This window comes from Bison bison, unplaced genomic scaffold (assembly GCF_000754665.1).
Source record: "Bison bison bison isolate TAMUID 2011002044 unplaced genomic scaffold, Bison_UMD1.0 scf7180017864064, whole genome shotgun sequence".
Classification (NCBI taxonomy): Eukaryota; Metazoa; Chordata; class Mammalia; order Artiodactyla; family Bovidae; genus Bison; species Bison bison.
Genome location: NW_011494636.1, coordinates 3,738,373 through 3,753,031, shown reverse-complemented (window position 1 = coordinate 3,753,031; position 14,659 = coordinate 3,738,373). Strand labels below are relative to the sequence as shown.

General features: G+C 43.6%; 1 protein-coding gene across 1 annotated transcript in view; it reads left to right on the top strand.

Moving 5' to 3' along the window:
* The window catches only part of SELP (selectin P (granule membrane protein 140kDa, antigen CD62)), a 43,472-nt gene that overhangs the window by 15,065 nt on the left and 13,748 nt on the right, over positions 1 to 14,659 (top strand). Inside the window, exons 4-8 of the mRNA XM_010836697.1 lie at positions 1,256 to 1,363; positions 2,060 to 2,245; positions 2,979 to 3,164; positions 8,719 to 8,904; positions 12,059 to 12,247. Coding sequence (XP_010834999.1) covers positions 1,256 to 1,363; positions 2,060 to 2,245; positions 2,979 to 3,164; positions 8,719 to 8,904; positions 12,059 to 12,247 — 855 coding nt within the window. The remainder of the gene's footprint in view (positions 1 to 1,255; positions 1,364 to 2,059; positions 2,246 to 2,978; positions 3,165 to 8,718; positions 8,905 to 12,058; positions 12,248 to 14,659) is intronic.

Sequence of the window (14,659 nt, the reverse complement as noted above, 5' to 3'; positions counted from 1 at the left end):
ACTGGGCCCTAGAATAAGAGAATGTATAGTTTGAGAGAGAATTTGGCCTTGTCTCTAGGAGACAGCTATGACCTCATCAACACAGACACTCATTGCTTTTGTAGTATCGTTTCTAATACGAATCCACCACAGGTGTGCAGTGCCTACGCCCTCAAAGAGTCTCTTGCAGGAAGGAAACTCTGTCCTTCTCTATTCTGTCATCCAAGTGGCATAGACTAAGGGAGGAGGGCCTGGCAGGCCAGTCATGCTCTGTACCACCTAAATCTCATATATTCAGACCTATGACACAGCTCCCTACAAGGTCATTTGTCTTTGATCATGAGTAGGTCTTAAACATCTCATTCAACTCCTCTGCCATGTGGTCCTGGGCATAGACTTAACACAGGCAAAAAGTGGAAAGGCTTTGGCCCTAACTTCAGACAGGTTGGACTCAAAGAAGGAACTTGCTTGAGGTCACATAATAGAAGGGGGTGATTATGTAAGTGTGACCCCTGCCACCCCTCATCTAGTTCCTAACCTCCATGCTGTGATATCTGTCATAGGAGCTTCCATAATAATACAACTTTATGAATGTGATTGGTTAAGAGCCACAGCCTATTTTGTACCACACAGAGGAGCTTCTCTGACTACCCATGTACTGGTAGCTCCATTTGTCCCTCTGTGTCCCCAAATGGCAACCCCTCTTTAGGCCACATTAAATACAGCCTAAAACAGAAGTCAGGCAGTACTGATGAACCAGTAAGGGCAGGAATAGAGACGCAGACTTGTGGATACAGTGGGGGTGGGGGGGCACAAACTGAGAGAGTAGCACTGAAACATATACATTACCATATGTAAAATAGATAGCTGGTGGGAAGTTGCTGTATAACACAGGGAGCTCAGCCCAGTGCTCTATAACAACCCAGAGGAGTGGGATGGGGTGGGGTGGTGGGGCATGTGAGGGAGGCTCCGGAGGGAGGGGACACATGTATACGTATGGCTCATTCACACTGCTGTATGGCAGAAACCAACCCAACATTGTAAAGCAACTATCCTCTAATCAAAAATTTTAAAAATAGAAGCCAAGCAATGCTCCAGCAGGCTCCTACGGCACACTTCACAGGGAACAGGCTGGCTCTCCAGGGGACGCTGTGGTTTTCTGTTGTCTGGCTAGCTCGAGGTTACTCAAGTGGGGCTAAGACTTGGAATAAGAAACCAGCTTTTCTTTGTACCTCTTAAGAATGCCTGTGATTCTGACCCTTCTGTATCCACGCAGCCTCCTGCCAGGACATGTCCTGCAGCAAGCAAGGAGAGTGCATTGAGACCATTGGGAACTACACCTGCTCCTGTTACCCTGGATTCTATGGACCGGAGTGTGAATATGGTGAGCCAGCTATTTTGTTGATAGCAACGTGGTCCATGGTCTTGTGCTAGAGGTGATGCCAGGAAGCAAATCGTCATGTTGGAGGCTCTCCAGAGGGTACAGGCTAGTCCTAGGTCCTCTCTTTACCATCTGTCAGTCTGCCCCACTCAAACTGGCCAATCACACACTCAGGGTTAAACCACTTTATTTTTAGAGTGAACACGTCCTCCTAAAATTTCAAAATTTAAAAGGGAAAATGTAAGGGCAGTAAAACAAAGAGAACTCTTTCAGGCTAATTTTGTTTGCTGGAAATAAACACCAGTGAAAGTATGATCATTTCCCAGGATGCAACCAATACAAGAGCTTCCCAGGTGGCTCAGTGGTAAAGAATCCACCTGCCAATGCAGGAGATGTGGGTTCAATCCCTGGGTCAGGAAGGAAATGGCAGCCCACTCCAGTATTCTTGCCTGGAAAATTCCATGAACAGAGGAGCCTGGCAGAATATATAGTTCATGGGGTTGCAAAAGAGTCGAACATGACTGAGCGACTAAACAAACAAAACAAATCAATACAAAGGAACAGAGTAAAGATGAACAGGTTAGGTTAGAAGCCCAGGGAGATTGATTCAGATGGGTTATACAAACAGTTTCAGCTTTTAGCAAACCTGACATTTTTTTTCAGTGTGCAAAGAAAGAAATCAATATTTTGTCCTTACAGTCAGAGAGTGCGGTGAGTTTGATCTTCCTCAACATGTGCACATGAACTGCAGCCACCCTCTTAGAAACTTCTCTTTCAACTCACACTGCAGCTTCCACTGCGCTGAAGGCTATGCGCTGAACGGACCCCGTGAGCTGGAGTGTTTGGCTTCTGGAATCTGGACGAATTCACCCCCACAGTGTGTAGGTATGTACACCCAATTCTTTTCCATTCTCATTGACAACTAGAATTTCAGAGGGGACAAGAGGCTTTCTCCATTTGAAAACCAAGAAGATCTACACTAAATGGGACATTGTGCTTATTACTACTGCCCATCAACCAGAGTAACACTAGTTTTCGTTTTCATCTGAGAAGTGAGGGAATTTAATTCTTGATCCTCATGCAAAAGCATTACAAAAAGGTCCCTCTCCCTTTGTTCATTGCAAAGTGAACAGAGTGCGATAATGACTCGGGGGTTGGGTATTATTAATTTGAGAATTTCACCTTGCTTCCTTAAAAAGGAAACAAAGCAAGGATGTTTGGGTCTTTCCGAACAGCTACTGAAAGTACCATTTTACCAACCAAGTTCAGCACCTTGCCTAATGCTTCGGGAAGATGTAGCAGCTATTGCTGGCTTCCCAGGTGGTACTGTGGTTAAAGAACCTGCCTGCCAATGCAGAAGATGAAAAAGACACAACAGGTTCGACCCCTGGGTTGGGAAGGTCTCTTGGCATAGGAAATGGCATCCTGCTCCAGTATTCTTGCCTGGAAAATTCCTTGGACAGAGGAGCATCCATGGGGTCACAAAGAGTTGGACATGACTGAGTGCATGCACACAGACACACAGACACACACACACAGCTGTTGCAGCATCCTAAGGTTTCCAAGGTGCTGGGCATGACACCAGGCCTCATGCTATTGCTCTGTGGTTGTTTTTTAGCTGTCCAGTGCCCGGCTCTGAAGTCTCCGGAGCAAGGAAGCATGAGCTGTGTCCAGTCCGCGGAAGCATTCCAGCACCAGTCCAGCTGCAGCTTCAGCTGCGAAGAGGGATTCGCATTAGTTGGGCCAGAGGTAGTGCACTGCACAGCCTTGGGGGTGTGGACAGCCCCAACTCCGGTGTGTAAAGGTGAGTTCCAGGAGGTTGGGGATGTATAATGTCCACTGCATCTGGTTCTTGCTGGGAGCACAGATGAAACCACCCTGAATCACAACTTGACTCTCCTTTTACCTACCACTCAGCTAGACTGGGGGCTTCCCTGGTGGCTCAGATAGTAAAGAATCCACTTGCAGTGCAGGAGACCCGGGTTTGATCCCTGGGTTTGGAAGATCCCCTGGAGAAGGGAGAAGCTACCTACTCCAGTATTCTTGCCTAGAAAATTTCATGGAAAGAGGAACCTGGCGGGCTACAGTCCATGGTGTCGCAAAGAGTCAAGCAATTCAGTCATGTCAAGCAACATGACTGAGCGACTAACACATGCACACACACACACACACACAGCTAGATTGGGTTCATCTGGGATAGGAAAGGAGTGTCAGGCTCTAGAAGAACAAGAGGCTGATTTTACTATTGACTGTAAACAAAATTTAGAAGTCCTCCTCTCCCCAAAACTCACTGCCCTCAAGTAATTTCAGAATGACCTCATTCATAAATTTCACCTAAGATGGAATGGTGACATCTCCATCTGTAAGTAGATTCTAGAAAACCTACCAAGAGAGGTTTCTAGCAGTAAAGGGGATAGAGGACATTTGATAAAGGAGTCTTGAAAGAAACTTTTATTTTAAAGAGATTTAGGTCCTCCCGAAGCTTGGTTCTACAAATCTGGACAAACGTCATTAGGATCTCCTGACCCTTACAGATTCCTAGCTCCACTTAGATTTCCAGAGGTGGTTTCACCATTGCTCTCCCAGCTGTGAGCATGGTTCTTCTCCTTCCTCAGTACCTTTCTCTATGGCCTTGTTGATTCTGGCCAGCTATGCAGTGTGAGTTCCTGGAAGCCCCTACCAAGGGAATCCTGGACTGTGTCCATCCCCTTGTTTCCCTTGCAGTGGCTCTAGCTGCAAATTTGAATGCAAACCTTGCCATCGAGTGAGGGGCAAACTGCTGCCTTGGCCCTGGCTGGGGAATCCCACCCTTGCCAGCCTTCAAGGGTAGGATTTTTTCACCAATAGCCCGCAGTCCACTGGGTAGTATAAGTTCATGCTGTCTATTTAGGCAAGGAGTCTTGACACAGTGGGGAAGATCAAGGGCTTTTAATATCAGTATGATCTTTTCCAGGCTCTGATCCTGAAATGGGTTGTTCAGCCCCCAGGAGGGATGGTTTTCTCCTCTGTAAAATGAGCTATGAATTGCAAGGAGCTTCTGTGAAATGAACTATGAATTTCAAGGAGCTTTAATAAGGATGAAACATATAAAAAGTATACAATTAAATAGTATGTATAAAGTTCTCGCAGAGAGCCTTTGTTTCTGCCTCTTTTTTCCCTGCCTGCCTCACTGGTGTCCAGAAGCAGTGGGTCAGTGTCCTTGCTATACTTCAGACAGAGTCAGAACAGTGGCTATCAGGACACACAGACAGATTGCTCATCACAGTCCTTGGTGGCAGTCTTTGACAAAGGATCAAAGGAACACTGTGACAAAGGATCAAAGAGAGGCTGTGATGCAATCCAAGGCAGGTATCTAATACCACAAAACTGCGTTCTGTGCAACTGCCTCACACCTCACACCAATTGCATCTTATCAAGCAAAAATGGGGAATAGCATAGCAAGAAATTAAATATTGGATAAGTGAATTCCTGGAAGACCTGAATTATAAGCCCAGCTCTATTACTGTCTACATGTGAGACCTTAGGGATGTCACTTAAAATTTCTAAACCTCACTTTTAATCTGCAAATTTAGAGAGAAATGCTAGAGGATCTTTGGAACTTAAATACCCTGATTCTGTAAAACCTAGAGGTCTAAGGTCACTGTGTGCAGTCTTTGTATTCTGAAAAACTCCAGGAATATTCTGGAGATGAAATGCTTTGTCAAGGAAGAGCATGAGGAAATCAGCCTTTTTCAGAACTGAGGTCACTTGGGGCTTAATTATGCTCAGGAACTGACCTTGGGCTGCACACTCACTTGGCAACCGAAGCCTGTTTAGGATGACATCCTGTGTTCCAGAAACAAGGCTCATTTAGAATCCTTTTATTGGGCTGGGTATTAGAGTGTCAACAATAAGCTATGTTGTTTTCGCTTTTTCCTTAAAAGTTCAGTCTGGCTATATCTCCTCTGTACAGATCCAATTTTCACAAATATTTTCAATGAATATTTAAAGAGTACCTTCAATGTCCCAAACACTGCCAGGCTCTTGGATACAATTCTGGATGACTGACATCAGCCACAAAGAGACTGCAGTCTAAGGGGCAGAGTTATAATACAGCATGAACAGCTCAAGCACAGGGGCTGTGGGAGCATGCTGGAAGGGGTTCTACCCTGAGCTGGAATGGGCAGGGAAGGTTTCTTAAGCAAAGTGTAGTGTAAGCTGAGACTTGAAGGGCAGGTGAGAAATCCAGGCAAAGAAGGGGAGGGGAAGGGAAGGTGCTCCAGGAAGATTCCCCATTTGGAAAAAGGACAATTTGGGGTTCTGAATATACTGACAATGTGAGTCAAAAAGATGCATGATCTCTTGAGGGGCTCTTCTGCAAAGGAATTGAGCCCTTCCACCACCCAGTGTCTGACAATCACTATTTCCATTTAGCCATTGCCTGTGAGCCCCTGGAGAGTCCTGTCCATGGAAGCATGGATTGCTCCCCGTCTTTGAGAGCATTTCAGTACAACACCAGCTGTAGCTTTCATTGTGCTGAGGGTTTCACAGTGAGAGGAGCTGACACCGTTCGATGTGCTGATATGGAAGAGTGGACAGCGCCAGCCCCAGTCTGTCAAAGTATACTGTGACATCATAATGTTGCTTCCGTGCCTTTCGGCTTATTAGAGGCATCAGCATCTACATTTAGTTCTGTCATTCAGTTATTGCTCAAACGTTCACTGAGAATCTATCCTGTGCCAGACCCTTTGCGCTGGGCACTCAGGATGAAGTAGTGTGTGAAGGCAGTCTTAGGGACATGTTCATTACAGCATCCTGAAATGCAAGGTGAGAGCTACACTGACTGACACAGATGTGGTGAGTTAGCATGAAGGACAGGGGGTTGAGACAGAGCGATGACACATGAGGAACAGCATGGTACAGTGCAAGAGGAATGACAAGACTTAGTCCAGTTCTGTCCTGTCCTGACAACAAGCTCTTGGTCTCCCTGAAACTCAGTGTCACCTGCAAAGTAAAGGTACTAATATTTGCCTTACCTACCCACCTCACTAGTGGTTGTGGATTAAAGTGTGTAAATGCAAGCTTAAAACTGCATGAGCTTCATAAATGTAGGTAAAATAATGATAATAACATTACTTTGTAAATCATATGTCTCTGATCTGATTTTACAAAATCATCTCCTTTAGATAGCTCCTGTTCTCAATATTTTGCTCTTGAAGAACAAAATAGGGAAGCCACTAGGATTATTTTCTTTTACAAGGGGGAACTCCACACAGAATTTATGTCCCAGAAGTGAAATACTATTAATAGCATCTTATGTGAGATCCCAAGCAGTTTTGTGAATCTCCTGGGTCAAAGTATACCCTGATTTTAAAATGAGGCAGTGGTTTGACAGCAGGGTCTTGAAGAGAGATGTATACACTCATGTTCATAGCAGCACTGTTCATAATAGTTAAAATATGGAAGAAACCCAAGTGTCCCACACAGATGAACAGATGAGGAAAACTGTGATGTAGCCATACAATGGAATATTATTCAGCCTTAAAACGGGAGGAGACTCTGGTTTCCCTGGTAGTTTAGATGGTAAAGAATCTGCCTGCAATGCAGGAGACTCAGGTTCAATCCTTGGGTAGGGATCCCCTGGAGAAGGGAATGGCAGCCCACTCCAGAATTCTTGCATGGAGAATCCCATGGACAGAGGAGCCTGGCAGGCTACAGTCCATGGGGTTGCAAAGAGTCGGACACACTGAGCGACTAACACTTTCACTTTTCTGACATATGCTACAACGTGGATGAATTCAAGGACATTAAGCTGAGGGTAGTAAGCCAGTCACCAAAAGACAAGTACTCAATGATTCCACATATGGGAGGTACTTAGAGTAGTCAAAATCAATGAGACAAAAAGTATTAAAATGGTTGTTGCTGGGGACTGGAGGGAGTGGGTGTAGGTAGTTACTGTTCAATGAATACAGAGTTTCAGTGGGAGATGAAGAATGTTTTGGAGATGGACGGTGTTGATGGTTGCACAAAACTATGAATATACGTAATACCACTGGACTGTACACTTAGAAATGGTTCACTGGTAAAAGATAGGCTTTATGCAATACGTATTTTACTACAGTTAAAAAATGGAAAAAGAAAAAAGTGAGGCAGTAGAGGACTAGATCAGTACAGTGATGGGAAGGCTTAGGGAGGGGAATGGGATCTATTGTCTGAGAGACAAAGGCACAGAGAGCACTGCGACATGCTTAAAAGGGAGAGGTTCTTAAGGGGTCACTGGAGCCAGTCTTGTCTGCAGGCAGGTAATAGAAAACTGGCTTATTCTCTTAAGCATCCAGATACATGTTCTCAGTAACTCCCTTGATAGGCCTTCCTAGCGTTCTCCACTCTGACAGGCTAGGTCAGCATCTGATGCATAGCTATAATGATTTTAAGACTATGACTACTACTGATATACTGCTGGATGCTGCTACTACTATTAGTAATAATAGCAATATATAATATTTATTGAACATTTTAGTCTAACTCCATGAGGTCGTTAAAAGTATTGCTCCCATTTTAAAGATGAGAAAAGACTTATATATAAAATACAGGTGTTCTCTCCATTTAAAGCCATATACTTCATATGACTGAGATCATAGTGTACATATAATTTATATTCTGCTTTTTCACCTAACATTGTACTTTGAGACACCTCTCATATCTTTTCAAGGTACAGTAGATCATATTCCTTTCATGGCTCTACCATAGTTAATTTTCAGCCTCTAATTAGTGGCAGTTATGTTTGTTTTCAATATTTTGCTCTCACATATGATAAAAAAGGGCTTCTCTGGTGGCTTAGCTGGTAAAGAATCCACCTGCAACGCGGGAGACCTGGGTTTGATCCCTGGGTTGGGAAGATCCCCTGGAGAAGGGAAAGGCTACCCACTCCAGTATTCTGGTCTGGAGAATTCCATGGACTGTATAGTTCATAGGGTCACAAAGAGTCGGACATGACTGAGTGACTTTCACTTATGATAAATGATAAAAATTTAGTGGTATTTATGTTTGTTTTCAGTACTTTGCTCTCACAAATGATATAAAATTTCTCCAAACTGATTTTTGATATGCATCTTATTACATACTTAGCATCAATTCTTGGGTCCAAAATTACGTTTAAAACTATGGATGCATATTATCAAATGCTTAACAATGACTCAGCATTTCCTCATTAAGTCATTCAACTGGCATTGTGACTATATGATACTTTTCTCATCCTCCTGGTTAAACACACCCAATTCAGAGATCCCTCTTGTTGGCATTAGAAAGAGTTAAGGGGTGGGAATCAATGAGTACTTGTGTATTACTCCTTCCTCACTCCCTGCTTCCTCCCTCCTTAGCATTGCAGTGCCAGGATCTTCCGACCTCAACTAAGGCCCGGGTGAACTGCTCACATCCCTTTGGCAACTTTAGGTACCAGTCGACCTGTAGCTTCACCTGCGATGAAGGTTCATTCCTGGTGGGAGCAAGTGTGCTGCAATGCCTGGATACGGGGAACTGGGATGCTCCTTTTCCAGAATGCCAAGGTAGGATGAACTCTTTCCAGTGTCTTGGAAACAAATTGTAGAGTTATTTCAAAAAGCTGTATTTAAAAGGTGGTGACTGTCTAGGAGACAGAAGCTTGAAATGGACTAGAAAATGAATAAACACTATCATAAGGAAGCCCTGATTATCAGGTCACATGGGGATCCCATGTGCAGAGGCCTTGAGCGGCTGGCAGATACCACAAGCGACGGGATGTCCAACAGCAGGACAGGGGAGTGGGCTGAAGGCCCCTACCATGGAGTAGGTTCACTGTTCTCACTTCGCTAAAGATAGTCTCTGGAAACAAGGCCAGGGGAAAAGATAGTCCCAGGATGTTGTTCCAAGACTAATCTGGCACTTCAGTCCTAGGAAACACAGAGTATAGCGGTGGGATGGCAGGTAACGCATGGGTTTAATAGGAGAATGGGAGGGGCAGCATTTACAGGTGCCCGGCTGTAAATAAGATTGGAGAAACCCGCTTAGAGTAAAAGTGAAGAGTGATGAAAACAGAAAGAAACTAATCTACATATGCAAAGTCACAGGATTCTCAGAAGAAAAAAAGTACCTATTCACTAGAGTCATCTATATCTGCATTTCACTTGATATAAAATAAAGCCAGTTATTGAGTGAAATAGAACTGGTTCTGATCATCTGGGTTTGGAAATTGAAAGATAGATGTATACTTTTTATACTCCCCATTCCTTTTTCTACCCAATTATTTACTTATATTTATGGCAAACCCTACCTTTAAAAGATAACATTTGTATTTATAAAAGCTCTAGGAAAATAAACAAAAAAATCTTACATACAGTCCCCAAAATATCCCACCCTAAAGTAGACACTGGTTATGTTTCTCCCTTATTGTATAAATTCCTCCAATGTTTTCCCACTTTCCCCTCCACACAATTAGTATTTTTATGAGGCATATATAAGCTTAATAATAAAATCAGATAGGTAAAATACTAGACAATTCTGCATTGTTTGCCTTTGCTTTTCACTTTGTGCCCACTTTCAACATGAGTAAAAGCAGACAGATACGTGTTTTTAATAAAAAGGAAACCACTTGCTATTCAGGTCACACATAAGCACACACACACGCACACTACTATTAAGTTAGGGCAACACAGAGTGAACAAATGAATGAACAAAGGGGCTGACCAACTCAACAGAACTGCATGGTCTTTACCCCCAGACACAAGGGAGCCTGGCAAGCCCTGGGGGTAGGGCTGAGCCCACCTTCCGAGCTGGGTCTGCAGAGACCAGGCTTAGGATTATGACCTTGGCCCCTCAGCTCTCACTCTGGCTACGCTGAAGCCTGGATGCACTACAAAGTCCACAGGACTGTGGGGAAGAACTCGGGAGTCCCTGAGGGCGTTCCAGAGCACAGCACCTTTCCGGACAGCCTTGGGCTGTGCAGGGCACAGATTACAGTTCATTGCCCCATACCGGCCTGCCTGTGGGTGTTTCACAGGAGGGAGGCTGACACTCACCACGGCTTCCTGTGACCTTCTAGTTCCCTTCCGCTTTTAGTTCTTTGTTTACTCTGACTGAACTTTCTCCTCTTGCTGCTGAGCGAGCATCATGTGAAATACCCAAATGTGGTCTGGGCAGGAAGGTACCATGAGGCTTGCAACCTACTAGCTGTTGTAATGTGCCCCAAAATGTGTTATCAGTTTCCTTTTCCAATGCCACACCCCCTCACCCACCTTCCCACCCCAGCTATCAGAAGGCAAAGTCACAAAGGAGCTGCCAACAGACTCATGGCACCACACTCATGGCACCACATTTGTCCTTCAGTTCATAGGCTTCTTGACTTGTCTCCTCTCCCCTCTCCTCACCCCCACACTGAACACAGAAAGACTTTTCAAGTGGTGGAAAATACCAGGTCTTTGGACAAATGGATGAGATGGGGGATGTAGCTGGAGAGAAGAAGGGAAGAAGGGAAGAGACAGGTACAGAAAATGCTCACAAAGCTTCAGGCAGTTCAAATCTGTGGCTGAAAGACAGCCCTGGTTCATCCACACCACCACTGTCTCTGGTCTAAAGCCACACATGACCCAATCAGGCCAAACAATGAAGAAGAAACACCCTAAACCATGTATTCATTTTTTTAAAAAAGCCAGTGTGTTTCATTGAGTTTTATTTCATTAATTGGCTGAGGGATATCTTGGCAGCCATTAACATTTGCATACACAGTGTTTTCACTTTTGAACCTTATAAAAATCTTGAGAACTATGTAATGCTATTATCCACATTTTAAAGGTGAATAAACATACGTAAATTCAGAGAGGTTAAAGTCACAGAGCATGATCTCCAACCAAATCAAATCCTCTAGCACCACAAACTCCACACGGATAAACTGTGGCAAAGAACTGTGATATCTTGTTGACCATTTTTTGTAAGTAGACAGGTAGAGTCATTTGCTGCTGGTCACTGTAGGATGAGACTGGTGGAAAGAACATTTGCAGATGGCCAGTTACATTACTTGCCTACTTTGTGTAATGATTTTTTAATTTAATTTTTGCCTAGGATTTTGTTAACTTATTATTTTATATAATAATAAATTTGAGGTTCTCTGCAAAGCAAAGTTGTTATTTTTCCCATTTCATCGATGAAGCAACTGAGGTTCAGTATGTTTACTGTCCAGAGATGCACTGCTAGTGAGTAACAGAGGCAGGTTTTGGACCCAGAGGTCATCACTTGGTTGGGGGAAGGAACTTTTGGAAGGGGAGAAAGTATTTTACTCCATTTCCCTATTTCCAATCACTTGTCATTGTTTTCTGGCAAGGTTATTGGGTCTACCTCTGAAGAAAGTGTCAAGGGAGCAGTCACTCCCACTCCCATCCAGGGGTAATTAACATGAATTGCATCACCATCACCATCTTTCCCAACAAAGTGCCAGCATCCTTTTAAATCACCTCTAAAGCTCTTTTAAATCCCTTTAGGGGTAAGCGTTTCAGAATACCAACCCACTGTCAGCTGCCGTTTCACACATTCAGGACGTCTAACTGGTGACTGGTACCATGAAATTTAAACAATCGTCTAATCCAGTACTGCACTGGTCTGTTAAGGACACACACATACACACACACACTGATTTGAGTGGCTGTGTTCTAAAACAATCTCCTCTCTCCTCCTTGGCTATGCCCACACTAGCTGTTACCTGCGCAGCTCTGCCAAACCCTCAGAATGGAGAGAAGACTTGTGTCCAACCTCTTGGAGGTTCCAGTTATGAGTCCACATGCTGGTTCACATGTCATGAGGGATTCTCTTTATCCGGACCAGAAAGACTGGACTGTACTCCATCTGGACACTGGACGGGCTCCCCACCAACGTGTGAAGAAGGTAGGACCATGGGTTTATCCTTTCTTATGGCTTCTCAGGTAACAGTATAGAATGGAGCATCATCATCAGGAATTCATGAAAATCTCAAGCTAAAGAAAGGCTTCTCTTCAAGGCATAACAATCTAGACCAAAAGCTTCCCCCCTCGAATATTCTTGTAACAATAACTTTAACCATTTCATAGTTCCATAATGTATTTCAGTGTCATTGTGACGTTTGATGTTTATCACAATCCTGAAATAAAGAGGACAGGCAATACTATCACCATTTTATGGATGAGAAAATAGAGGCTCAGAGATTAGGTAATTTATGGAAATTCATACTATTAGTGATGAAGCTCAGCTATGTCACTGGGACTTTTACTTCATTATAAAGAATTCTCCTACTACACTCTCATTCATTCCCACACCCTCCTTCACTGAGCATTGCTAAGCCCCAGACACTGAGCTTATCTCAGGGGTGGGTGTGATTTCATCCCAGCCCCTCGAGGATCTCACAGTCTAAGGATTTGTATATAGCCCCTCCTCGCTCCAGTTCCATATGGATTACAAGCTCCCTGAGGGCAGGAACTGCGCCAACTTCACCTTTGCATGTCCTGCAGCAGCTAGACAGGAAAAAATGTAGGTGTGTGACAAGTATCTGTTGAACTGAATCTTCTCATTTGCTGGTTAAATTTATTCAAGCTCAAGCCTTATTGACAATGAATTAGTGGATCCTCAAAGGCAATGGCCAGATCTTAGCTATGATTCCCCTGAAACATCTGGCTGACACATATCTGGTATATGAAAGTGAAACTGTTAATCGCTCAGTTGCGTCTGACCCTTTGTGACTGCATGGACTGTAGTCTGCCAGGCTCCTCTGTCTATGGGGATTCTCCCATCAAGAATACTGAAGTGGGTAGCTGTTCCCTTTTCCAGGGGATCTTCCCAACCAAGGGCTTGAACCCAGGTCTTCTGCATTGCAGACAGATTCTTTACCATCTGAGCCACCAAAGATAGTGTACTCTAAAGTAGAAGTTTGCAAACTCATTCATTTATAGCTCTTTCAAACATCATCATTTTGCTCTGTGACAACCTAGAAGGCTAGGATGGGGTGGTAGACAGGAGGGAGGCTCAATAGGGAGGGGACATACGTATACCTATGGCTGATTCGTGTTGTGTGGCAGAAACCAACACAATATTGTAAAACAATTATCTTCCGATTAAAAATAAATAAATTTAAAAAAAAACAGTCATTACACAATTTAAGTTGCAGGAATAAGCAATTATATAGTATTTTTTTACCTGTAACATATGAAACCCAGAATAAAAGCAATATTCTCAAAGGAAAAAAAAGTCACCATTTTTTTTTGGTTCTTTTGTTCTATTATTCCATGTACTACAGTCAGGAATAATAAAACCAGCAATAATAGCTAACTTTTATTGTTTGCTTAAGTACCAGCTATTATATTTGCATTTTTGCATTCAATACACACAATCCTTAACATGGTTATCATTATCCCTGTTTTAAAGATGAAGAAGTGGAGGCTTGAGAAGATAAATAGCTGGCAAAGATATGTGTCTACATCTTAGCTACAAAGTGTGCAGTTAGGATTCAAACCCAGGTCTAGCCTGATTAGAGGACTAGAGCTTTTACCACTGCACTACACTGCCACCCAGTGGCCAGTTTCTAAACCCCAGGTCAGCTCAGCTCAATTCAGTTCAGTCGCTCAGTCCATTCCGACTCTTTGAGACCCCACATACTGCAGCATACCAGGCTTCCCTGTCCATCACCAGGTCCAAGCCTGTCCATCACCAGGTCCGAGCGCCTACCAAACTCATGTCTATCGCGTCAGTGATGCCATCCACCCATCTCATCCTCTGCCGTCCCCTTCTCCTCCTGCCTTCAATCTTTCCCAGCATCAGGGTCTTTGCAAATAAATCAGTTCTTCGCATCAGGTGGCCACAGTATTGGAGTTTCAGCTTCAACATCAGTCCTTCCAATGAATATTCGGGACTGATTTCCTTTAGGATTAACACGTTGGATCTCCTTGCAATCCAAGGAACTCTCAAGAGCCTTCTCCAACACCACAGTTCAAACGCATCCATTCTTTGGCACTCAGTCTTCTTTATGGTCCAACTCTCACATCCATACATGACTACTGGAAAAATCATAGCTTTGACTAGATGGACCTTTGTTGGCAAAGTAATGTCTATACTTTTTAATATGCTGTCTAGGCTGGTCATAACTTTTCTTCTAAGGAGCAAGCGTCTTTTAATTTCATGGGTGCAGTCACCATCTGCAGTGATAGTCATTCATAAATTTCACTGCTCTTGTCTAGTTGCAGCAGCAACTGCAGTAGCAGTTGTTTTAAAATGAACTTTAGATGAGTGATCAAGTGAGTGAATATGTTTTTAGAAAGCAGATGGATGTTG